This window comes from Barbus barbus (assembly GCF_936440315.1).
Source record: "Barbus barbus genome assembly, chromosome: 44".
In the NCBI taxonomy this organism is placed as follows: domain Eukaryota; kingdom Metazoa; phylum Chordata; class Actinopteri; order Cypriniformes; family Cyprinidae; genus Barbus; species Barbus barbus.
Window position 1 is genome coordinate 23501599 of NC_136722.1, and position 26413 is coordinate 23528011.

Sequence of the window (26413 nt, forward strand, 5' to 3'; positions counted from 1 at the left end):
TTACCATCTAGCCTTAACCCACTTAACTGTAACTACGGCAGAAAATTTTCTAAATGTTTATTGCATATCAAACTTACAGGCTAATGGAATAAATACATTTAATATTAAAAACACAAACACTTGGCTTAATTATTTGGTAAAAAGGGACCAAGCTGTTAAAATGACTTTTTCAACTGATAAACTGAATATGTGTAAGTTCCCACATTAACGACAAACACCATTTTAAGTCATAAAACCATTTAATGCACGTTGATAAGGACAACATGAAATCAAAACAGCCTTATAAAAGTTCATGTACGTAGTAAATCTGAAACCATATGCCATGACGGATTCACTCGTTTAGATTGATTAAACTCCTACGCCTCTGCTAGTGATACAAAGAGAGTCTCTTTCTGTCTCTATGGGGAAATACTGCACCTATATTTAAAGAAAGGGCGTTTGAACTGACCTCAGAACAGCCTTCAGCAAAACATGGACACATCCACTCAGGACAAACAGTACAAAATAAAATCCCAATCCCAAAAAATAACATTATGGAGGGGCAAAAAAAGTGGCAGTACATACTTTTGAGAAAAGAAACAACTAAAATAAAAAAAAATCTCCACACACTTTTGTCATTTTAACATTTGACAGTGAATCCGACAGGTTTAAGTCTCACTGGACTGAGATATTAAAGACTACAAAGACTGTCATGAAACAAGGCGTGGGCAGTTTACTACAGACGAAGCAAACATGATAAATAAAAAAGTGGTTATATGTATCAGTGCGCACTGTGTGTTTGTTATGGTAGAGTGAGATGATTCAGATCTCTCCGGCCTCTCTGTCACCGTGACGGCGAGACTCTGTCCTCCCGTTCAGCCCGTCTGATCTCCGCTCAGATGAACTGCGCTTACTGTCCCTCTCACGATCACGATCCCGTGAAGACCTAGACACAATCAGTTAACCGTAACTACAAGATCTGGAGGATTAGTTTGCTTTTAAATGCCATTCTTGCCTATTTTGATGGTGAAAATCATACTTGATGCATTTAAGAACATTTTTCCTTTAAAAAAAAAAACTGCAAAAAATTTCAGAAACTATAATATATAGTTAATATATAATATATACCATATGAACGAGAGAGGAAGAGGATTAATTGTTATTACTTGTGTGAGTGTTCTCGGCTTTGGTGCGAGCGGGATCTGGATCGAGATCGGTGCCGCCGGCGTCTGTCGCGCTCTTTGGAGCGAGAACGGGAACGGCGCTTCTCTCGCGATGCAGAGCGGGAACGTCGGCGTCTGCGCTCTCGATCGTGCTCGCGAGACCTAGAAACACAACAAAAGGGAAAAAGAAATGTCCAATGCTACATTAAAAGCCTACTTTCTATTATCTTTTTAGTCATATGGATTTTTTGATTTAGGCTGATTTGATAATGAATCATTCTGATTAATATGCAAACTACTTCAACACATCCAAAAGAACAATTTGCTAACAAATCTGCCATTGCTATGGCTTTGAGTAAAATTTTAACATTTAAATCCAAAAGCAGTTTATAGCCAAATAAATATTTTAGAGCAGAGCCTAGAAAAATCTACTATAGAACAGAGTACAGAAAGATTTTATTAATTCCCTCAAAGTCCTTGACATTTCCATCACTGTCGAAAGCATTTCATATTCTTACATAGCACAATGTACTTGTGGCCAATGCACAATGTTCTTTGACTTAATCGCAGACCTTGATTTGCATGTTTGTTGTAATAACTGACATAACAGACATGAAAATAAATGCTGAATGAGCAACGGACCTCTTACGTTCTCGGCTGCGTGACTTAGTCCTACAGGGAAAACCAGACAAGAATAACGATTATTTTGGTCAACATTGCAATCACTATTATTTAAACTGATTACTCACTGACTTTGGAAACTTCATGTATTTATTTAAAGATTTAATAAACGCATTTGTCTTTTTAACAGTGGGTTTCCTTGAACTTTAAAAACTGAAAAACAAAAAACAACAAATAGATAAAAAGTACACATTTAATTATTAATGATAAATATTAATAAATTATATAATTTAAATAGTATAGAAATAAATTAGCAAACCAGACTTTTTTTACAGCATATTTTACAAAAATGTAGCATCTAAGAAATGCACAAGATCGTATGAAAATGTGCATAAAATATTCTCAAAACTAATGTCATTGAATTTTAAATATATTTTAACAAACACACAAAAAAACAATGAATAAAAATAAATAGGCACAATTTTACAGTATTTTTCACAAAAATTAGGAATCTTAGAAATGCACCAGGTCACATGAAGTGTTTAAAATATTCTCACTCTTTTTTCATTCTCTCCTCTCTCTCCCGCTCTTCCCTCCTCTTCAGTCGCTCCTGGTTCCGTCTCTCCTGTTTGTCCTGCACAGTTTTCTGTAGAGAAAAAAATCCTGCAATGTCACTTACTATTCGAAACCAATGACCCCCTGCCATGCACCTGATTCGGGCCGACCCGTTACCTTCAGCTGTTCCAGCTTCTCTCTGATCTGGATGAAGCCCAGATGCAGTTTGCCGCCAAAGTGGTCAGCGAGACGCCGGTCATTGTCATGGAGACCAAGATAGGCAGAGCAAACCTCACAGACACGCAACTTCTGCTGCTGGAAACTGGAGGCGGGCATAGAGTTTCTGTACTCTTCCTGTAAATAAAACAGAGCAAATGATGATGCTAGTAGTAGTTATTTTTATTGCCATGTAAGAAAAACATCCAGAAAACACTACAAACTCACACTAGAGTAAGAGAGAGATAAGATTGTAAAAAATTTAAAAGGGTAACATCACATTTTGAATCAGTTAAATGTGACAGCTTGCAAATAAATAATATAGTATGCTGACGAACCTCTGCATCCTTCTTCTTAGTTCGGACTCTCTCAACCTCCTGTAGAACTGTCTGGGCTTCATCCACATTCCCCTCAGCGCCGAGCTGTTCAGCCTTCGCCAGCAGCTTCCCGATCTCCTCGTTCAACTCGTGAACCTTTTCTGCCTGCCAACCAAACATACAGTAAATGAGACCGATCCCAACTCCATGAGTGCTTTAGATAATCTAGGGACTTGAATACACAACATCTCATCTTACTCAATTTTCTCCTTTTATTTGCACACAAAAGATCAAATTATTCATAAACTGACTTGAGAAAAGTGAAGAAAGGCTTGATTATACCAAAAATCATAATAATGATTGATCTGGTCAGTACTAAGATCAATAAATATTTACAATGATTACACTTAAGACTTATAAAAAAAATTCACACATTTATTGACTTTTGTTAAACTGTGTTTTTAACATCCAGGGTTATAATAACCAGGGATTTCATAGTAGCAAAAACTTTTAAATTAAAAGTTACTTTAAATTTTTCCACACTTCATACCTTTGCGGCCACCTCAGCGCTGATCTCTTCCTGTGTCTCAGCGAGACGCTTCTTGGCCAACTCAGTCCTGCGGTCACAGTCAGCAATAAACGACTCCAGGTGATCCACCGCCTGCACAACACAGATTCAGCATCAGAATTTAAAAAGCCGTTGCTGCAAATTCATTGAAAACACTAGCAGATGAGCTCAACTCAATACCGAATTACTTACATCCAGTTCGAAGAACAGGTCTCTCTCTTTAGACGCAATCTCATAGTCTGCTCTCAGCGCCAGGTCATGGATCTTAGAGCATTCGCCAAGGTCCATGCGCTACAAACACACAGCAGAGACAAAGACTTCATCAATATGCTGCACAAACACTCATCATCGACTGTTGTAATATGTTTTCCCTCACCGTCCCAGAGAGGATATCATGCGGGCAGCAGTTGAGCAGGTGCGATTTGCAGACGCGCTCATCTGTGAATTTAACCCGCTGTCTCGACTCATCTCCTGTAAGGACACAGCATATAACAGACATTGAATGAGACTACACACACACTCGCATGTGCCTCACACACACACACTGCGTCTGCTACACACTGCTAACTTGCGGCCAAGGGTCACACACCTGCCTGTCACTGCGGTGAAATTATGAGTTCTGATATATACTGAGCGCGTGTTTGACAGTGTCAGTTTTACACAGGAAAGTAAAGGCTTTTCATCCATGTAGATTGGAGATATTTAACTTCCACTGACCCAAGGCCGCTTTCTTTAACTGGCTCCTTAATGTGAATGTCTAAAAATAAAGAGGTAGCATCTGATCACGGACCAAACCAAGAGGCTAGCAGTCCCTGTTATTATTAGTTATTTATTCTGTACAGCCACCATATAAATGGACTGATGTGTTCAATAGTGGGCATTAGGACTGGGTGATATAGCTAAAGTTAAGATATAATCTAGTTATAAACTATTCTTTAAAAATTAAAATCACAAGATATTTAATTTATATGCACCAATATAACAAGCATAGCATAACATTTTATTACAAAATCAATACATGAAAATTAACATGAAATTGAAGCAAATTAAGTTTAAATCAGAAACATCAGAAGTTGAATGGTTAAAATATAAGCATTAAAATTACTGTACTGCTAATCAAGATGTTGCAAAACATTATAAAGCCAGAAAAAAAAACACCACACACACACACTAAATGTTTTATATCACCCAGCCCTAGTTTGCATGATGCATCTATGGTTTTATAGCTGCCAATTGAGTGCAAAGGTGTATGGGATAGCAGATCAGAGAGGGATGCATGTTTCAGAGAGCCATCTCGTACTCATTAATAGCACTGTCCCTCATGAGTACATATAGAAATGCTGCATAATCTAATGTGCATATTAAAGCAAAGTTGACCAAGTTGAAATAAGACATTGAAAACTAAAGTGAAAGGTTAATTGATACACACTGCGAGGTCTCTCCCATTCAGAACCCCTCCTGCGGTCCCAGCCTCTAAAAGTTTAAAGGGAAAAGCTTTTCTTGCCCAAACCTGTAATGAGGAAGTTGGGAATGATACAGAACAATAAAGGTGAAGACGTCGGCGGAGGAATTTGAGTTCTCTTTCCTTTTTTTTAAGTTAGATTTGAGGAAAACTGCTCAGGCAGAGCATCAGTGAACTACATCCGCCTGGGCAGAAGCTTCGTATCCTCTCTGCTCACTCTTACGTTACCAATTAGCGTGATGTGTAACACAGTTACTGCTGGAAAGCAAACAGTATTGTTTTTTCATATTCATAACAGCTTTAAAAAGCATTGGTGACTCACGGCTCGATGAACATGAGGCTTTTCTGCAACTCCCTTGCAGATGTAGGCTGGCAAACATACACTGAACCTTAATGAATAGAATAAAGGGGCCACAATTGTTCAGTCTGTATGAAACAAATGTACGGGAAGCATATGAATTCATCTCAGCATTCACACAGACAGTCGCTTCATTCACACGGAGGGTGAGATCTCTTACAGCCAGTAAAACTCAATTTAACAAATTCAAGTGCATCTGCTCAAGTCCCTTCTGTTGTTTACTCATCTTAAGCAAAATCCTGATCAAAATTATATCACAAAATCTAAAAATCATATTTTCTCTAGGCAATGCTCCTTCAGATTTAATGCTTGCATCAATTTTTGGGGAAATAGCTTTCCATATAAAAAAAATCCCATTATTAATAGCTGACAACTAGAGAGGAGGCTGAAGATGCTTTATATATAAATTTACATTTTTAAATATATTTTATACAGTTAACAACATACATATTTGAATTTTCACAATTTACTAAAGATGCCCACATACATATTCACTGTAATAAGGCTGTCGAAAATGCAAAACATCAGCTAATTAATTGACATCATATTGATATATCACTAATATTACTAATAATGATAACACTACTATTTTTAGTAGCTTTACAAATTACATATGGGCTGCATATAACGTTACTGGCACAATGGGACGTCTGTATATTTCCAATTCTTAATTCTTCTAAAAATGTAAGCCTAATTTCTCAATTTATTAAAAAAACAATGTAATTAACTATATCAGTTCTTTCTGTTAAGAATGACCTAATTAATAAACTAAATCGTTTTTTCTGATAAAAGGTCCTGCATTAGCCTAGCATACGGAGCCGTGACGTCATTACTCCCCTTCATGGACACAAACATTAAACTGAAGCGTTTCAAGAGGCAATGCTGTTGCATTTAGCTAATCTTAAGACTCTGATATATATCTTAAGACATTGATTTTAATATTTGTCTGGCTCATTATATTCTTGTTTGGGTTAATCTGAGCGCGCGGCCTTCAGAAATCCTCTCAGAGCCGCTAGCACGCGGCTAACACTCACCATCCCTCGACGTTCCCATCAGCTGATCCAGCAAAGCTCTCATCTGAGCCTGGGCCGACATCCTGGCTCGATTAACTCGCTCGCTTCACAAGGGTGATGGTGATTTTACCCTAAAAATTAAAGTTTTAATCATCTGCGAACCGCTTCGCTCCAGTGTCTGTGGCCGCCGTCGCTCTCTCCAGCGCGAGAGAGCAAACGAACTCAAATGAGCGAGCGGCCAATCAGAGCGCGCCACGCAATCTTAAAGAGGCAGTGTATTTTATTACATATTTTTATTAAACTTTTTTTTTTTTGTATTCTTTGTTTTATGAAATAAATAATAATTATTATTATTAAGAAACCAAAATGTATAACAAAACCTGTAACATACTTATTAACATTAGCAGTTACAAAGATTCACTTTAACTAATTGTTTATATAATATAGGCCTGGGCCCATATGTATAAAAATGCTCTTAAGAATAGTCTTAAGCTTTGACTTAAGTGTCAAAAAAATCTTAAGGACTTTTCTAAGAGTAGGAGACTTTTATAAAGTAGCTAAAAGCAACTTTCAGTAAAGTCTAAGTCTCTAAGACTGATTCTTAAGTGTTGACTGAGTAGTGAACTAAGGACTACAATGATGTCAACACAAAATAGCTGACCTCAACCTCTGAATCAGCCAATAGTGAGCCTGCTCATGCTCATGTAAAGTCACAGCAGTACAACACCAATCATTTACTTTACTTTTGCTTTTAGTCATTTAGCAGACGCTTTTATCCAAAGCGACTTACAAATAAGAAAACGTAACTAAAACTAAAAGTTAACACTCTGTAAATACTATATACACACATTTAAGAAAATAAAGAAATTAAATAAAATTGACAAATGCATACAACATTTCAATACTAAACATTTAAATGAAAGCAAAAAAATAATATAAGCTCATGCTGTAACTACAATAAAATCATTTCATTAAGACTCTGAAATATTTTAATATATAAATGCATTTTTTAATGCTTTGCATTGTGCAAAATTATCACAAATTATTACTGATGCTTTGTTTTCTATTGGTATGTCTGCTCGTTTACAGTTGGAGCAATGATGTGAACAGGAGTTTCATCAATGGCTCAAACAACTCCAGGAAAGCCCACAATCTTCATAAAAGTGGCTTGTTTTTTCAATATCAGTTGGAAGGTCAATAAACTGCCATATAGTAGTGGCCAAGGTAATGTCCGGCCTAGGAAATTTGACATCTTCAAAAAACATGTGCAAGATTTTGTAAGCATATTGCATAGTTGCTTAGAGTCAGTTGTTTTATTTGTGATAATTATGCAATGAAACATGCCAAATTGTGCGGTCATAATTTTTGGCCATGCTGTCATACAAAGAAATTATGAACACATGCAAAAACAAGAGGACCAATGAAATGTAAATAACTTATGTTGTAGTCAATGTGCCAATGCTGCATTTAGTGACTTCCTCACCCCTTTAGAGACTTTTTTTCAAAAGCCTATAGCAACAAAACCAATTTCTTGCACAAACCTTGTCTACATTCCGAGACTCTCCCATGACGTCATAAAAGTGAGTTCACCGATCTAAATAAATATAAATATAGATCAGTGAACTCACCTTTATGATATGGGATGATATTAGACTCAAAATGATTAATAGATGCACGCACAATTATCCATGTACTGCATAGATTTTATGCATGTATCTTACTAACCACGAACAAATGTCTTTCAATTTGAGTCTGTGGAATTCAGGATTAAATGATTGTGCAGCGATTTTAACAAATACAGACATGTTTGAGCATAAAAATGTTGTGATCTGCATTAATATGTCATAAATTGCTCATACAAAAAGGAATCCGTGCATATGTGAATCAGGTGACACACGTGCATTTATTGACATCTTGTTTGCATTAATCTTGTTCGGTTCATTTGGATTTTGAGACTTCATTTTCGCAGTTTGCAGTATTTCACGACGCCCACACACACAACTACCAATGCACAAAGCCCAGTGCAATTCATTAACGTGTACACGATTTTAAAAATTCTCAAATGTGCGTCACTACACTTAAACAAATGCTTTTCAGCCAGTGTCTGCATTTTTAATACAAATGTTATAGTTTGTATTAAACTATCATAATTTGTGCATGCAGCGATTAAAATGTGCATTTGTGGATCAGACGACGCACGTGCATTCATTCACATCTCTTCTGAGTCGATTCTATTTGATTCATTTAATTTTGAGACTTGCATTCCGCCCGTTTAGCCTTGCCCAATCCACACACACACAGCTCGCGATCCACACGCAGCTGAGCCTAAGAACATCAGTGACCACTAGATGGCACTAGCCCCAGTAAGTAACAACAGTAGCATTTTTAGAGAATTGCTGTTTACACTAAGTGAAAATAGCCATTCTATACATGCTGTAAAAGTAGCAGATATTTGCAATAAGTGTAAATAGTAATTAGACGATATTTATAGGTTACTTATAAAAAATATTTTTTGTAGACAATACTGACTCAGAAAACAGTTTAGTAATAAGTAGGCCTAAATAAAATCCCCAAACATTCATTGTCATTCCATTAGCCAGCAGGCTTTATGCTAATAGCCTATAAAAGGCTCATTGTTTTAATATAGTACAGTTTAAGTTAATGTAATAGTTTAATTCATTGAATATAAACGTGCAATTACTAATGGCTTAAATGAGCAACTATAATAGCCCTTTAATGATAATAATAATAATAATAATACAAGGAAGGAATAACTGACAACGTGCCGCTGAATTACAGAAAAAAAAAAAACACAAAGGTACCATCAGGACGTTCTTGTTTGGCTAAATTAATATGAGCTATTCTGTGTCCTAAGACTAGTTAAATTAGAACAAGTTCAATAAAACATTTTTATTATATTTCTACGGGCAGAGTAGAATAGCCAAACCAAAAAGAAACAAAGAAAACACAATGTAACATTCATAAAAGCGTACACAATGGAATGAGCACAGGTGACTGGGGCTAGTGCCATCTAGTGGTCACTGATGTTCTTAGGCTCAGCTGCGTGTGGATCGCGAGCTGTGTGTGTGTGGATTGGGCAAGGCTAAACGGGCGGAATGCAAGTCTCAAAATTAAATGAATCAAATAGAATCGACTCAGAAGAGATGTGAATGAATGCACGTGCGTCGCCTGATCCACAAATGCACATTTTAATCGCTGCATGCACAAATTATGATAGTTTAATACAAACTGTAACATTTGTATTAAAAAATAAGTCTCTATTTGTACAAAATGCTGCACATTGATGTAATTCTTAACTCTGCAGACACTGGCTGAAAAGCATTTGTTTCAGTGTAGTGATGCACATTTGCGAATTTTTCAAATCGTGTACACGTTAATGAATTGCACTGGGCTTTGTGCATTGGTAGTTGTGTGTGTGGGCGTCGTGAAATACTGCAAACTGCGAAAATGAAGTCTCAAAATCCAAATGAACCGAACAAGATTAATGCAAACAAGATGTCAATACATGCACGTGTGTCACCTGATCCACAAATACACGGATTCCTTTTTGTATGAGCAATTTATGATATATTAATGCAGATCACAACATTTTTATACACAAACATGTGTGTATTTGTTAAAATCACTGCATAAACATTTAATCGCGAATTCCACAGACTCAAATTGAAATACATTTGTTCGTGGTTAGTAAGATACATGCATAAAAATGTATGCAGTACATGGATAATTGTGCGTGCATCTATTAATCATTTTGAGTCTAATATCATCCCATATTATGAGGTCATCTAGCAACATTAAGTGACCAGTTTTAGCTACTTTCAATTGAAAGCAGTTGGCAACACTGGTCAGTGTTTTTTGTCCTTTGTATTTTAAGTGAAATGTGGGGTCATAAAAAAATAAATAAAAACATTTAAAAAAAATCCACACATCACTTTTGACCACTGTTGTGTTTGGTGGAGTTAGTGCCACAATATGTAAGACCCTGTCATCACCGGTGCATTGCTGCATTTTTCCAATTTTCCAGCCAAAAAATGTAATTACTTCTATAATTTCTGCAGTTAGGGCACTGGCTTGTTGAGTGGAAGAGGTTATTAAATTTCTTACTTTGTCAGTTACAATCTTGACAATCAAGATTATATTGTTTTATCAACTCCATATTATCATATAAATCCACATTATCATATAAAGTGTTTGTCTCCTCCTCTTTGCTACCATCTTGTTACTCCTAACTAGGTTAGAAGACCTCTCCAGCTCTCTTAAATAATTTAGGTTGAGACCTAGTCTTAACACTTAGCAACCTTTATGAATCACTCTTATTCTTAGAATGTTGACACACTCAGGACTAAAATGAGTGGCCCCTGGTTTAACAGACAGGGTTTAGAGTAGACTAAGCCAGGACTAGGCAATAGTTCAATTAGGACATTTAAGTAATTTTTATAAACGTGCCTTAGAAAAAACATTACTGGTGTGCATCTTGAGTCAAAACAGAGGCACTGATATATTTTAAGATCAATCAGTGCAAGTTTCTTTCAGTGGAAACAGCTCAGACTTACATTTTAATCTGTGAAACCAGGGGATATTTGACTATATTATTATTATTATTATTAATTAAACCTGTAACATACTTACTAACATCAATAATATTCAATTTAGCAGTTACAAAGATTCATTTTAACTAATCGTTTCTATAATATATTTTACTATATTATTATTATTATTACATTTTTATGAAATAATAATAATAATAATAATTAAGAAACTCAAATGTATATGAAAACCTGTAACAGTAATATTAAATTTAGCAGTTACGATTCATTTTAAAGAATCGTTTAAATAATTTATTTTAATACAGTTATTTTTGTTTTTAGCAATATTTTTAGAAGACAATACTTACATTTCAGTGCTATACGTAAAATTAGTAAAACGCGTTTTTTCTCAGAGGGTTTTACATTTTGTAATAAAATCGCTTTTTGGTCCTAGTCTAGTTGCCGTAGGCGGAAGTGTCGTTGTCAAACGTGCTCAATAAGGATCTGTCTGTCATTCACCAGGTTTGTTTTGATCAGTGTTTTACCAAAACAATCGCTGTTTCATTCATTTACTTGGTTTCTGTTTGGTCAACAAGTGAGGCTTTTTAGTTGAAAGTTATAGATAAGCTAACTGAGGTCATTTTAACTTATACTTAAGACAAACCTATCAATTCTTCTACAAAACATGATCTTGATTTCTGTTTATGCGCGACACAACTTTGTATTTTAGCTAATGAATGTGAAAATATTGAGTTGTTTCTTATATAAGCTTACTTTAGTTCAACTCTGGGTGTTATTTAATGCCATGCAACAGGCTTAGGATGAATTTTATACTTTAAAAATCATCATATAGGCATGTTTGTGTTGTTTCTAGTGTATTTGTGTGTGGTCTGGTGTGCTGCTGTGGTTAATTGTTGTTGTCAGTTTCCAGAATGGAGGTGTTTGTTTGGCCCCGGGCTCTTCTAGCTCTACTGTCATGGCAGGTGTTTTGTTTGGATGTTTAATAACAGCTCCTGTCTGATGCAGAACACTCTGGATGGGAACAGAAGCAGGATTTGTTGAGTAGTCCACTGGATGCAGCAGATTGTGATATTCTGAGGGATACGATCACGGAGCAAACAGGGCTGAATTCAGGTAGGGCTAGAAGAATTAGAAACCTTGTTTCCTCAAGTATGGTGATGAATCATGTAGTTTACTCTGAGTTAGGGGTGGGCGATATGGCAAAAATATCATATCACGATTTTTTTTTATAAATTTCACGATTTTATCATGATTCTTTGTCATGTTGGTTTTACTATTTTGTCTGCACAGTACAGCCAAAATAATTTCCCTATTATAAAGACAAAGGTAATAAAATATAAAAAAAGAATGGTGGATATTTAGGCCAAAGTGGGCGAAGATAAAATTTACATTATTTACATTAAAAATATACAAATAAAATAAACAGTGCTTTATTTTCAGGTACAATATTCATACTTAGCAGGAGCATTCAAGAAATTGAATGAACAAACATAACAAATCTCTATATAGATTAATACAGTTGCTTTAATAGGAATCATTTTTTTCTTTGTGTTTTGTTGTTTTAACATTAAATAATAAATATTCTGTCATCTGTCTGATTTATACCATCATTTACTCACTCAAAATTAGTTTTAAACCTGAATGAGTTTCTTTCTTCTGCTGAACATATAAGCTATTTTAAAGAAGGTGGAAAACCAAACAGTTGCTGGTCCACAGTGACTTACATAGTATTTTTTTTCCTACTATCAAAGTCAGTGTGGACCAGCAACTGTTTGGTTAACCGCGTTCTTCAAAATATCTTCTTTTGTGTTCAGCACTAGAAAGAAATTAATATAGGTTTGGGACAGCATGTGAGTGAGTAAATAATGACAGAAATTACATTTTTAGGTGAACTATCCCTTTAATGACGGCTGCATGTTTAGTTCTGTCCTAGACCTGCACGCATCTAATATACAGGCATGCATCTGTTTCTCTCAGCTGTTTGCTTTAATTTTAGAGATAACCAACTGAGTCTGTATGTAAACCTTGTGTGTTTTGACAGTATTGGCTCAAAAGATAACTTAGTTGAGTAATCAAGCACTGTTAGACAGGCTTTTTAGTTTAACCGGCAAGGCTTTAAAGCACACAAATAATGTACTTTTGTGATTGTGAATAAGTGCAGTGTCCCGTGAGTGTAACTCTGTTATATATGTCGTGTTGTACGGTATATAGAGACGGAGGCGTCAGAACTGCAGCTGACAGAATGTGTGCTGTAGCACGATACTACAATATTTCTTCAAAAGCAGATCGTGGAAACATTTTTATTGTCCACGATCTAAAATCGTCATATCGCACACCCCTACTCTGAGTCGATTATTTCGGTTCTTTTGCATGTTTGGACTCATGACTTGGAAATAAATGAGACTTGAAGCAAATTTTGGGCATTTTGTGACCAGAATTTCCAATTTTATCTGCATGAAGTATAGTTTCATTGTTGTTTTTGCTCAATATTTGAAGAATAAAAAGACATGATATTATTATGATTTTTAAAATAACATTTGCTTATTTTGGGCTTAAGTAAACTTGTAGACAATTATCTGAAGCATTAAAATTGCATTAAAAAAAGCACATATTTGGATTCATCCAGTAAAGCCTGATAGTCAGAAAAAAAAATATATATATATATTTTTTAATGGAACAGTTTATTAAACCTTTGAACAAAATATATATTTTTAAATCTATAAAGAAAGTTTGCATATGTGTAACCCTGGGTAAACTTATTATGGTTATTAAAACCTGTCAATTATTGTTACATACGTATGTGTTTTTGTTAAGTATCACATATGATACATCAAGCTTTTATGGCTCATGTAGAGATAATGATAATATGGAGCTCATACTCAAAGAGGAAAAATATGCTATTTAATACAGGTGCTGATATTTATATGGCCAGAAAGTAAGATGAAATTCTGATCAGTTGTAATCTTCATAACAGCACAGTAGATACTTACATAAAATGAATATCAGTTGTCAATCTGTATCTCCCAATTCCGTTTTGATCATTTAGATGCTTTAGAACTATATCAAATATGTAAAATTATTAAACCGTAATTTGTAATACAACCCAAATATTTTGCATAACATATGATTGATTGATTGACCCAGACGGTCAGTTTTCTAACTGTGCTAGTTTCATGTATTTTCCTCAAACTATAAAATACATTTTTTGATAATCATTATGCCTCACCTGCTTCTGTGTTGCAGTGGTGTGGAGTTCTGCTGGTTTGTGATGGCAGATGCATCAGGGAGTGGTTTTGAGGCGGAGCCTCTGAAGGGAGATGAGGCAGAAGGGGGCGTGTCTAAGAAGAAAAGCTGCACAGAAAAGCTGAGCTTCTCACACCTGACGGGGTGGCGCACGGCTGTATTCCTCCTCTCTCTCTTTCTGTGCCTGGTGGTGGTCTTCGCCTTTTCATTCATCCTTCCCTGCCCTGTACGGCCGCAATACTTTTCCACCTGGAACTGCACGTTACCTGATGCAGGTGAGCAATGTGCAAAATACAGTAGTTACATTCATGCATTCTGATCTGATACTGACAGTATTTATCTCCTGTAGCCACGTATGATTTCCTGGCTCTTGAGCATACAAATGAAGACAAAGTCTTGGATGTGTTGTTCATCTACAAGGACTCTGAAGCCAGCCGCAACACATGTTTGAGTGAAGGTAAGCCTAAAAACACACATGTACTAACACGCTTGCTGTTGTTTTAGAGACAAATCTATTCAATAAAAAAACAAAACACCACAAAAGTATCTTAAAAGAAGTTTGCATGGCTTGTGCATTAGTTTTCAAAACTTCTGCAGCGATCAGATAGTTATGTGTGAGGATCAGACCCGTTTATGCTGCCCGTTTATTTTTCAGATTTATCAATCCCATGTCTGGTTTTAACGGCTGTTGATGGTACTGATGGGAAAACGCTTTGGGAACGACCTCTAGCTGCTGAATTTGATTGGGTGGAGTGTGGCGTAAAGGGCCTCGGAAGACAAGGAACAGGATGTCTGGTTGCTCATGCAGACAATCTCACAGCTATCGATATAAAGACAGGTAGAGGATTTAATTACACACAGATATGAACATCGTTAAGAAAAAAGTGGCATGTGTTTGAAACAGTACTATGTAAATAGTATGGTATACACTCCTGTTCAAAAGATTACATTGAGTAAGTTTTTGAAAGATGTAATGCTTATAAAGACTGCATTTATTTGATTAAAAATACAGTAAAAACAGAAAAAAAGAAATATTATTACAATTTAAAATAGCTGTTTTCTATGTGAATATATTTTAAAATGATAATTACATTACATTTAGTCATTTAGCAGACACTTTTATCCAAAGCGACTTACAAATGAGGACACTAGAAGCAATCAAAAGAGCAACAACATGCGAGTGCTATGACAAGTCTCAGTTAGCCTAACGCAGAACACGTAGCAAGTTTTTTTTTTTTAAAGAGAAGTAGATAGAATAGAAAAAAGAAAGCTAGTGTTAGTTTTTCAAGAAAAGCTTAATAAATGATTTATAAAGATTAATAAATGTATAAAAGTATTGTCCATTATTAGCTCATGTTAACTAATGTTAATAAATGAAACCTTATTTTTAAATGTTAGAGAAATCTTTTGTAACATTATAAATGTCTTTACTTTCACTTTTGATCAGATTAATGCAGCTTTGCTGAATAAAGTTTTTTTTTTCTTAAAAAAAAAAAAAAAACCCCACAATGTTCCCAAACTCTTGAACAGTAATGTATGGATATGTTAATAATCCAGTATCATGGTACATGCGGTCCAAATCAACAGTGCATTCAGAAACGTTTTGATGTTTTGTTCCATCAGGTGAGATCAGGTGGCAGCAGTCGCGTTCTGCTGTGCTGAAAGGAAATCTGCCGCTCATCAGCATTCAGGATCTGAACGCTGATAAAGCAGAGGACTTTGCCATACTTTCATATAATCCTGAAGCGCCATCATTCACACCCATACCGGTACGACACACACACACACACACTCTCACTCAATAACACCTGTGCGGAAGACTTTGTGATAACGTTCATTGTGATCCGTTTCCTCTTTTAGAGCGAGCTGGTGTTTTTCTCAGGAAAGTCAGGTGATCAGATCGGCTCGAAGGTGGATGTTGATTGGAACGGGGTGTTTGGTCACCAGCAGTTCAAAACGGCCAGTGGCGCTCCATACCTGCTGTTACTCACAAGTGTGTAGCAGATTTTAGCATCTCTTCTCTATTGTTTCTCCTTTAGATCTCTGAACTCAACTGTTTCTCTCTCTCTCCACAGAATCTGGGCTCTGTGCGGTCAGTTTGCAACATCTGGCAGAGCTGGCCGGTCTGGAGTCTGCGCTGAAGGAAGAGAAAAGCTGGAAGAAAAAATCTGACAAAAACTCTGGATTGATCTCCCTCTATCAGTAATACGCATTGGGGGTTAAACCGTATCCACTTTCTTTCTTTGTCATTTTCCATTATCATGATATTATTGATTTCTTCTGATCGCTTCACCGCAGGTCTGATTCTCTGAAGCGTGTGATGGTTTTTCCTGGCAGTAGTTCTCCATCATTGCTGGTCCAGACGGACTCCAGCGTGTCACTGCTGCACACAGACAAACTGAAAATGGCATGGACCACCAACACCAGCACCCTGCTCAGGTGCCATAAAAACACTGATCCCAAACCAGTGGAAGCTGTTTGTGCATTACATTGATTTATGTCTCTGTGTTTTTCTAGTGTGCCAACATTTGGGCATTTTGACAAAGATGGAATTCCAGACATAATGATAGAGGAAGACATTGGCAATAAAACCAAAAGAGTAAGTGATTAAATGTATTATTATTGATAATAATTTGAGGTGCTATGTAGAGTTACATATACTGTGTGTGTGTGTGTGTGTGTGTGTATAGAGAGAGGGAGAATTTTTTATTGTTGATTTTTGATTGTTTTAATCATATGTAAAAACACTACTGTTCAAAAGTAGGGGATCAGTTTTTTTTTTTTTTTATTAATACTAATTTATATTAATACTTTTATTCTGCAAGAATGCATTCAATAGATCAAAAGTGACAGTAAAGACACTTATAATGTTACAAAAGATTTCTATTTCAGATAAATGCTGTTCTTTTGAACTTCATCAACGTTCATCAAAAGAGTTCATCAAAGAATCCTGAAAACTAAAACATATAACGATTTCCAACAAAGTTTTCAGCAGCACAGCTGATAATAATCAGAAATGTTTTTTGAGCAGCAAATCAGCATATCAGGATCATGTGACACTGAAAACTGGAGTAATGAAGCTGTGCATTAAAAAAAAAAAAAATTATATATATATATATATATATATATATATATATATATATAATAATTAATGACTTAAAAACTAAAAGTGAGTGGAGGGATTGAATTGTTCAACACATTGAAGGAGGCCTTGAGCCGAAATGTTTGTTTTGTCCTATTGGTGATTAATGTCAAATAAAATGCTAAAAAGAGCACTGTTTTTGTGAAACAGTGTCATGGATTCATTTATTTGAAATAGTAAAAAAAAAAAAGGTAAAACATAAAAAAAAAAGAAATTCATAAGATGTGAAAAAAAATGCAATTATGCAATAATATATGCTCAAAAGAAAAAGTGACCCCAGACGTTTGGTGCATGTATATATTATCTGTCTGTCTATGGTGTGTTTTAGGTATTGGTTCTCAGTGGAAGCTCTGGAGTGGTCCTGTGGGAGGTGAATCTGTTGTTCTGGACTCCGAGTCCTCGTCCGGCGTCTGTCCTCACGCTGCACACCTACTCAGTGTTCATGCTCTGGGGACAGAGTCAGAGTCACGGCAAACAGACTGTAAGAGCGTAAATATACACACACACAAACACACACCTGCAGAAATAAGCCACTGATGTGTGTGTGTGTGTTTGTTGATACTCAGAATGAGATGCATTCATTCCTGCTGCATCCTCGATATTCCCAACTGCTGCTTGAAAGAAGAAATCCTGCACAGAATATCATCTCTTTTAAGGGTATCTCTTTTTCCCAATAGTTTTGCTGCATTACATTTTTCTCTCTGTATTGTACAGTGTTTTTGCTACTGTACCTTTAAGGCATATATAGGGTTAAAAAAGACTGCAAAACAACTGCAAGCACCTTTAAATTGCAACATGTTGTAAGTCAGGCTTATTAAAAAAATTAAATATCTCTCTGCATTTGTTTAGCGACGCTGTTGGAGCGAGGCCGCCACGCTGGTTACCTCGTTCTGTCCGGACCGGATGGACGGCAGCACGCAGAATTAGGTGAGACGGAGCCAGTGATTCTGACCAAGCGGAAGATCAAGGGGGACGTGCCGGAGAGCGGCGTTCTGAGAGTAGGAGCTGATAAGTCGGCCGCTGAAGCGGAGGTGAAGGAGGCTTTCTATAGACTGCGCTTCAGTGATGCACTTTTCTGAAACACAATGATAGTTTATATCAAAACACTAATCTTCATCCCAAAGGTCATAAAGACCAAAAAAACAACAACAGTGGCTGCATGTAGAACTTGAAATTCACTCTTGAAATCCAAAACAGCTGATGTCTTGACTATTTTATTTATATATCTGTTAATGAGATCTACTTAGATCTAGTTTAAGTTGTGCTTGAGAATGATGTCATGAAACCCAAGACACCAAATCATCAGGGTTTTGTCCCCAATGCTATACAATACAATTTATTTTGAACATATTAATTTATACGTTTTGGGTCATGCTGCATTATTTTATGACAATCATAAACTACTGTAAAGCATTTCAGATTTTTGCATAGAAACTATCAGGAGGTACATTTATATTTATAATGATCAGGGATTTCATATAAAGGTGAATCTCATACATAACAGTCTGGGTCAGGATGATGTTTGGAAATTAGCCTAAAGGAATAGTTCACCCAAAAATGATGTGTTCACCCTCAGGCCATCCAAGAGTTTGTTTCTTCATCAGATTTGAACAAATGTAGCATTCTATCACTTGCTCAGCAATGGATGCTCTGCAGTGAATGGGTGCCGTCAGAATGAGAGTCCAAACAGCTGATAAAAACATCACAATCATCCACACCACTCCAGTCCATCAGTTAACATCTTGTTAAGAGAAAAGTTGCGTGTTTGTAAGAAACAAATCCATCATTAACTTTAAACCGTTGCTTCTGGCTAAAATAGTCCATAACCCATAATAATTCAACCTGTGAAAAAGTCCATCTCCTGTTGTCCTTCACATCAAAATCCACCCACATATTTGTTTCGAACTGTTTTAGGCTGTTATCGTGCTGTATCTGTGCATATTTCTCTCCTGCTTCAGACCAGACAACTATTTAAATGAAGAAAGCATAGGCAGAGTTTCACTTTTATGACCCACCCACTGTCAGACGAGTCACAAGCACTTTTTACATGTTCTACATTTCATAGATTTATGTAACATATATTCTATATTAAAAATACATTTAGAATTAACAATTCTGTACAAAGAGTAAAAAAAGAAAAAATACCTAATGCAGAAAAGCCACCTCTTTTCTGAGTTACGTAGATGACCACTATCTTTCTTTCTTTAAGTTTCTCAAGAGTGATCGCACCTTTCACAAGATCCATTTCAGCGGTCATAAGCTGAGGGTGAATCTTAAAGGCTTACTCCACCCCAAAATGAAAATTTTGTCACTAATCACTTACCCCCATGTCATTGCAAACCTGTAAAACGGCGTATCCGTGTGGTGCGACTGACACAGAACAGCGTACACTGTTTGCGTCCAGCGGATATTTTTCAAAATGGCACTACGCTGTCGCTGACACAGAGGAGACGAGTTGTTGTCGTAAAATTACGGTTGAACCACTGATGGCAGATGGACTATTTTGAGGATGTCTTTCATACTTTTCTGGGCCTTGTCAGTGTTAATTGTTTGGCAGTCATTGGGACAGTCACACGCCTCCCGGTTCTCATCCAAAATATCTTAAATTGTGTTCCGAAGACGAACGAAGCTTTTACGGGTTTGGAACGACATGGGGGTAACATTTTCATTTTGGGGTGGAGTAACCCTTTAAGGCTTGCGTACAAGAGGACTGATGCTGTTTGAGTCACAACTAAATACTGCATCACACGCCACGCTCAAAGTGAACTGAAAGTGACATACGGCCAAGTATGGTGACCCATACTCGGAAATCATGCTCTGCATTTATCCCATCCAAAGTGCACACACACACACCGTGAAAATGTAATCGTCCTAAAAATGGGCTTAATTTTCTTTTGCAAAATATAATTTCTTGTTTTTTCCTTTTAATTTTGGTATGAAATATGACCCGGACATAAGTTTCATGTTTGGGTAATTGTGGTGTTTTGATTGTATTCTGAGTCTGTAGTGCTGTAGTAGAGTGATGCCTTGCATAACACTATAATGGAGGAGTTTACTCAACCTGCATTGTGTTTCATTGTCAAAAAGAGAAAACGAATGAATATTTATTATTTGCAGTGCAGTGTTGCTCCTGTATCACAGGGGTTTGTTTGTTAGAATGGTTTTAAGTGTTTGAGTTTGTAAGTGTTCTGCTGTTTTATGCTGCTGCTGTTGTTAAAGTTGCACCTTTGTCATTCTTTGTTAACTCACTGTGCTGATTTGTTAGCAGGGAGGACTGTTATCACATAGTGCTGTACATTCAGTGCCTTAAACAGGGACCTGAAATCTCTCCAGATGCTCTTATGAGTAATATACACATTCTGTCCGTATGCTGTTTAGAATCATATCTACAAAATGGGTTTTATTTAAAGTGGAGCTGTGGATGTTTGAAACCAATGAGCAGAATTGTACCTTTAGTTTATCATAGCTTTATGACGTCTTCGGTTTTCTGTGCGTCATCTACATCCACAGAAGATCCACAGCTGCACCAAAACAACATGCCTTTGAATCTAAAGAAGCCAAAAGAAATTAAACACTGTGCATTGAATACAGGTGTAATAGATGAATGTGTTTAAATAAATCGGCTAACTTTGATGCATTGTATTTGGAATTAGAGATTTATTATTAACTGGTTTAGATTCACTGATTTTGTAAACCAGTAGATCAGGTCGAAAATGTAGCTTTGAGAACTGTTTGCATTGTTACACTGTGTAATAAATAGAATGCCTTCAATGCTATTGTTTTTTCCATCCTTAATGCAGTTATTTCTTTTTGCCTCCTTATGTTTATCTAAGACACATTTTAGGGTTACACGTAGCTCATGAATATTTATTATACCAAATTAATATTCATAAGCCAAGCTTTCAGCATAGTCATTTAGTTTTTTCCTCCGTTCCCTTTTCTGTTAAATGATTAAATACGCTATAATAACCAATACAATCAACTATGCAATTTATACACCATTAAAAAACCAATTAATAAAATTACTTACATTATTTTTTTAATATTTAATAAAATCAATGCACGACAATACCGTATTCGATTTTTTGTTTTTAATAATAAATAAAATGCATCGTCATTAAAGCATGCATGTTTTAAACGTGTGACATGACTCACATGTACCGCGCAACAGGGGAAGTGCGCACAGCTCGCGCGCTCTGGAGTCAGATTCCGGTCACTGTCACGTGCACTTACAGGTTCACGTCGGTTTACTGGACCACACAGACAGTCAATGCAAAAGAATACAAAATATTTTTTTTGTGCGAAGACAATGCAAAACCGAAAGTGAATTATTGATGTATTCGCGCGTTCGCTGATGCTCGTTTATAAGCCGCAGTGTCATATGCCCACAAAAACCTTTCCATTTATACAGTTCAGAGGCAGAGAGCACCAGTCAGGGGCCCTAGAATTCCTAGAAAAGGCCCTGTATGTGATACTTGTAGCTATTTATGGATTAGCACAATGCAACTTCTTTATTAATATTTCTGAACGTTCTGAAACGAGTAGCCTGATCATTTAAAAAGCGGAAAAAGTTCCATAAACTAAATAAATAGCGGTGGTGCAAACGTTTTGAGATAACTTTGAACGAATGTTCTATTAATGTTGCTAAAAGAACCTTTATTCATAACTTTGAGAGAACCTCGGCAGAACTTCTGAGTACTTATAAAAGTAATATTTCAGTCAATATACGTTTAGACAGAGAAGATGCCAAAATAAACAGTAACTAAACAAAATGGGAAGATGTTGATCTTTAGAATAAGCATGCATCATAAACATCTGGTTAAGTATTAACCTGTTGTTGTGCACATGCTCTTTGCGGATATGATATGCTTTTCTGAATGTTGCATGAATTCACATACAATAAATACATGATTAAGCTATGTATTTGCTATATTTATGTATATATGCACATGAGGGCGCGTGGTGTTTGCGCATCGCATTCTATCTGCATCTTCAGTCGTTTCGATGTGACCCGAGTCCGCCATACCGGGTGTGAAGGACTGCACGACAGCGCTCAAGTGCACTTACTATCACACAAGTGAATGAGGATTGTCTGTCACTGAACAAAAGTCACTTTGACCAGCCAGCCGCCTCAGACAGGTAAAACACAGAATGGCACGATAATTTAACACTTTCTATTGAAATGCATGTATTATTCTGTGAAATCGGATACTGGTGCTCATTGTAAAATCGAAAGTATGTCACAATGTGATGATCTTAATGCATCGACTATTTTAGATCTATTTGATAGGCTATACAAAACGAATAACCGTATAAATGGAATAATATATGAAACATAACACCTTGATGGATATTGTAATCTTAATGAAATAAATTAATGTATAGCGTTTTATTCCTCATATACACTGCGGCCTGTCCTCGATATGTATCATATAGAGCTAATATAAATACATTAGTGTAGTTACCCATGTTTTTATTGATTTATTCATGATGAATGAAACGCACTCTGATGCGTATAAGGTAAGAGTTTTGGGCATTTTTCTGAAATGTCTCTTGGCATTACGCACCGTGCTGCAATTTATTATCTAGTGGTGAAAATGACATGCATTCGCGTTTAGTGTCGAGATACTTATAGAAGTGTGTTTAGCCGTTTTGGTCCTCATAGGGCGTCTGAGATGGGTTTATTTTTCATGAGAATGCAGTTATCTGAATCTGCACATGTGTTGAAGGGACCCGCGCGAGTCATGGCCGAGGACATCCAGCAGAAACTGGAGAAGTACCGCACGGCGCCGTTTGATGCCCGCTTCCCGAACCAGAACCAGACGAGAAACTGCTGGCAGAACTACCTGGGTGAGTCACCTGAAGCACAGATTATATAGAGAGTGTCCAAGTGCGTGTGATCCTCTGCAGAAAGTCCTCTGGTGGTGCGATCAGTGTGTCAGGTGGATCGACATTTTAAGGGAAATTAATTTGTCTTGTCTTTTAGCTATTTAAAAACTTCTTTATTTTAACATACATTTTTGTATACACTTATGATACAGAAAAAAGTGTACGTTTTCGCTCGAGCGGTTAGTGAGCGACTAGTGTGTTGAACTTGCAACATGGAAGCTTATTTATTCAATACAGCAAAAACGGTAATTGCAAATCTTGTTTTTTTTCATCACAATTCTTTGTTTATCTTGGGACCTTCTTTTCGCAATTCTGAGTCGCAACATTTTTTTTTAAATACAAAAAAATAAGCACACATGCTAACCACTTTTGGTTTAATTTTGATTAATTAATACAATTCAGTGTGATCATAAGCCTACACTATCGTTTGAAAGTTTGGGGTCAGCAAGATTTTTTTTTTTATATAAAAAAATCGATTAATCACATTCAAAATAAAAGTTTGTATTTACATAATATATGTTTATTTATTTTTATGTACAGGTGAATCTCAAAAAAAGTGAATATCGTGAAAAAGTTAATTTGTTTTGTAACTTATTTCAAAAAGTGAAACTTGCATATATTCTAGATTCATTACATGTGAAGTAATACATTTAAAAAAAAAAAAAAGTTATGATGATTAGATACAGCTCATGAAAGTCAAAAATCCAGTATCTCAAAATATTAGAATATTTACATTTGAGTTTCAATAAATGACAATCCCTGCAGTATTAATTCCTTATATCTCGTTCTTTGAAACCACAATAATGGGGGAGACTGCTCACTTGGCAATGATCCAGAAGACGATCACTGACGCCCTCCACAAAGAGGGTAAGTCACAGAGGGTCATTACTGAAAGCTGTGGCTGTTTACAGAGTGCTGTATCAAAGCATATTAAATGCAAAGTTGACTGGAAGGAAGAATTTGGGTAGGAAAAGGTGCACAAGCAACAGGGATGACCGCAAGCTTGAGAATACTGTCAAGCAAAGCTGATTCCAACACTTGTGAGAGCTTCACAAGGAGTGGACTGAAGCTGGAGTCAGTGCATCAAGAGTCTTCAGGAAAAGGGCTACCAAGCCACTTCTGAACCAGAGACAACGTCAGAAGCATCTTACCTGGGCTGTGGAGAAAAAGAACTGGACTGTTGCTCAGTGGTCCAAAGTCCTCTTTTCAGATGAAAGATAAATCTGAAAAATTTTGCATTTCATTTGGAAATCAAGGTCTGGAGTTTGGAGGAAGAGTGGAGAGGCACAGAATCCAAGCTGCTTGAAGTCCAGTGTGAAGTTTCTGAAGTCAGTGATGATTTGGGCTACCATGTCATCTACTGGTGTTGGCCCACTGTGTTTTATCAAGTCCAAAGTCAACGCAGCCATCTACCAGGAGATTTTAGAGCACTTCATGCTTCCATCTGCTGACAAGCTTTATGGAGATGCTGATTTCATTTTCCAGCAGGACTTTAGCACCTGCCCACAGCGCCAAAACCACTTCCAAGTGCTTTGCTGATCATGATATTACTGCGCTTGATTGGCCAGACAACATGCCTGACCTGAACCCCGTATGGAATCTATGGTATATTTTCAAGAGAAAGATGAGAAACAGTCGATCCAACAATCCAGACGAGCTGAAGACTCAAGAGTGCCTCAGCAGAGCCACAGGCTGATCGCCTCCATGCCATTCCTCACTGATGCTTGTGCTAAAGGAGCCCTGACCAAGTATTGAGTGCAGAAATGAACATACTTTAAAGAACTTAAACTTTTCTGTTTTGCAAATACTTTGTTTGATTGATCTTAGGAAATATTCTAATATTTTGAGATACTTGATTTTTGAGATATTTGATTTTGACTTTCATGAGCTGTAAACTCTAATCATCAAAATAAAAAAAATAAAAAAAACCTTTTTAAATGTTATACTTCACATGTAATGAATCTAGAATATATGAAAGTTTCACTTTTTGAAATAAGTTACAAAAAAATTAACTTTCACAATATAATTTTTTTTTATATGCACCTGTATATATTTAATTAATAAATAAATATATATTTGTGTGTATTTAATTTATATAACTCTATACAGAGTTATAGATAACTCTATAACCCTCTAACTCTAGCACTCTCTATTCTAATTTTATTTTATCTATGTCTTTTTATTAAAAAATAAATAAATAAAAATAAATAATATTAATATTTATCTGTACTGCGTTAGGCTAACTGAAACTTGTAATAGCACTTGCACGTTGTTGTTCTTTTGTTGGTTTTGATTGCTTCTTATGTCCTCATTTGTAAGTCGCTTTGGATAAAAGCGTCTGCTAAATGACTAAATAAATAACTTTTATTTTGGATGCAATTAATCATGATTTTACAGCCCTAGTAAGAACGCATTAAATTGATCACAAGTGACAGTAAAGACATTGGTAACGTTATAAATGTCTTTACTATTTAAAATCCATATACTTTGAACTTTCTGTTCACCAAATAATCCTGAAAATATTTTACTTCATTTTTTAATTTATTCAAATTATTTTGTATTTTTAGTCAAATAATGCAGCCTTGGTGAGACTTTCAGAAACAAGTTACCCCAAATATTTGAACAATAAAGTATATACATAGTAAAACATTTCGACAAACGATTTCCCCGTCTAAATACTGTAAAGCTGATATAAAGCCACCCAGCTGATGTAAAGCTGCTTGGACACAATTTGCATTGTTAAAAGCGCTATACAAATAATAGTGACTTGACTTAAAAAAACAGTACATTTTCACCTAAAAAAAAAAAAATGATATTATTTAATATAACAAATATTTTCCTCTTAAATTTGTCTTTTTTTAGAGTAATGTGAAATAGAACCTGTGCATGTGTTGTTGGTTTTTTAGCAATTCACCTTTTAGAAATGTCCAAAAAAAACTGTAATCTATGAGAATCTATTTATTTTATGTATAGATTATCATCGCTGCCAAAAAGCTCTGGATGCCAAAGGTGTCGACACCGCTCCATGTGACTGGTACAAGAGGGTCTACAACTCTCTCTGTCCTCTTTCCTGGGTAAATATTCCTTCATCCCCTATCGCTATAAGCATCAGAATTGTGTATAAAGACCATTTACGTTCAACATTTTTGTGTTTTGCTCAGATCGAGAAATGGGACACCCAGAGGGAAGATGGAACATTTCCGGGAAAGATCTGAAGATGGCACATTCTCCAAAGCACTGCATCAGGGGAACCGAAATGCATCTGTCTGTGGTATCGTCTCACCCCAGCCGAGCAGGGCCTTATCAATGTTTGTCCAAA

General features: G+C 36.1%; 3 protein-coding genes and 1 gene segment (V, D, J or C); 3 read left to right on the forward strand and 1 right to left on the reverse strand.

Annotated features, from left to right (window-relative positions):
* The window catches only part of LOC306863410 (Ig kappa chain V-III region MOPC 63-like), a 773265-nt gene that overhangs the window by 7122 nt on the left and 739730 nt on the right, over window positions 1-26413 (forward strand).
* LOC306863404 (putative RNA-binding protein Luc7-like 1) lies at window positions 224-6473 on the reverse strand. 4 transcript variants are annotated; one of them, XM_079406735.1, is made up of 12 exons: window positions 6274-6458; window positions 5204-5270; window positions 4849-4892; window positions 3796-3890; window positions 3612-3710; window positions 3402-3512; window positions 2873-3016; window positions 2496-2672; window positions 2321-2409; window positions 1785-1814; window positions 1146-1304; window positions 224-925 (listed from the first exon to the last, which is right to left on the reverse strand). In XM_079406735.1, exons 1-12 carry the CDS (start codon window positions 6332-6334, stop codon window positions 802-804), a joined length of 1200 nt encoding a protein of 399 aa, XP_079262861.1. In that variant the 5' UTR covers window positions 6335-6458; the 3' UTR covers window positions 224-801. The 4 variants fall into 4 exon arrangements, with proteins under 4 accessions (XP_079262861.1, XP_079262863.1, XP_079262864.1 ...); XM_079406737.1 differs by lacking the exon at window positions 4849-4892 and having other exon boundaries at window positions 6274-6473; XM_079406738.1 differs by lacking the exons at window positions 4849-4892; window positions 5204-5270 and having other exon boundaries at window positions 6274-6472.
* On the forward strand, window positions 11258-20974 carry LOC306863396 (protein FAM234A-like). Of its 2 annotated transcripts, XR_013783680.1 has the most exons (14): window positions 11258-11321; window positions 11826-11933; window positions 14064-14338; window positions 14413-14520; window positions 14719-14901; window positions 15687-15832; window positions 15924-16056; window positions 16139-16265; window positions 16362-16502; window positions 16581-16662; window positions 17534-17686; window positions 17772-17862; window positions 18055-19424; window positions 19887-20974. XR_013783680.1 is itself a non-coding variant. In XM_079406723.1 (13 exons), exons 3-13 carry the CDS (start codon window positions 14089-14091, stop codon window positions 18282-18284), a joined length of 1644 nt encoding a protein of 547 aa, XP_079262849.1. In that variant the 5' UTR covers window positions 11258-11321; window positions 11826-11933; window positions 14064-14088; the 3' UTR covers window positions 18285-20974. The 2 variants fall into 2 exon arrangements, 1 of the variants encoding a protein (XP_079262849.1); XM_079406723.1 differs by having other exon boundaries at window positions 18055-20974.
* On the forward strand, window positions 22228-26366 carry cox6b1 (cytochrome c oxidase subunit 6B1). The gene is made up of 4 exons (XM_079406755.1): window positions 22228-22344; window positions 22935-23055; window positions 26068-26168; window positions 26256-26366. Exons 2-4 carry the CDS (start codon window positions 22950-22952, stop codon window positions 26307-26309), a joined length of 261 nt encoding a protein of 86 aa, XP_079262881.1. The 5' UTR covers window positions 22228-22344; window positions 22935-22949; the 3' UTR covers window positions 26310-26366.

Coding starts and splice junctions, on each gene's coding strand:
- LOC306863404 (XM_079406735.1), bottom strand. CDS start 6,334: ATGTCGGCCCAGGCTCAGATGAGAGCTTTGCTGGATCAGCTGATGGGA. Junction 2,673..2,872: donor CTAAGAAGAAGGATGCAGAG/GTTCGTCAGCAT, acceptor TTTTATTTACAG/GAAGAGTACAGAAACTCTAT. Junction 2,410..2,495: donor AGAAGCTGGAACAGCTGAAG/GTAACGGGTCGG, acceptor TTTTCTCTACAG/AAAACTGTGCAGGACAAACA.
- LOC306863396 (XM_079406723.1), top strand. CDS start 14,089: ATGGCAGATGCATCAGGGAGTGGTTTTGAGGCGGAGCCTCTGAAGGGA. Junction 17,687..17,771: donor AGAGTCACGGCAAACAGACT/GTAAGAGCGTAA, acceptor GTTGATACTCAG/AATGAGATGCATTCATTCCT. Junction 17,863..18,054: donor GAATATCATCTCTTTTAAGG/GTATCTCTTTTT, acceptor GCATTTGTTTAG/CGACGCTGTTGGAGCGAGGC.
- cox6b1 (XM_079406755.1), top strand. CDS start 22,950: ATGGCCGAGGACATCCAGCAGAAACTGGAGAAGTACCGCACGGCGCCG. Junction 23,056..26,067: donor CTGCTGGCAGAACTACCTGG/GTGAGTCACCTG, acceptor TTTTATGTATAG/ATTATCATCGCTGCCAAAAA. Junction 26,169..26,255: donor CTCTCTGTCCTCTTTCCTGG/GTAAATATTCCT, acceptor TGTTTTGCTCAG/ATCGAGAAATGGGACACCCA.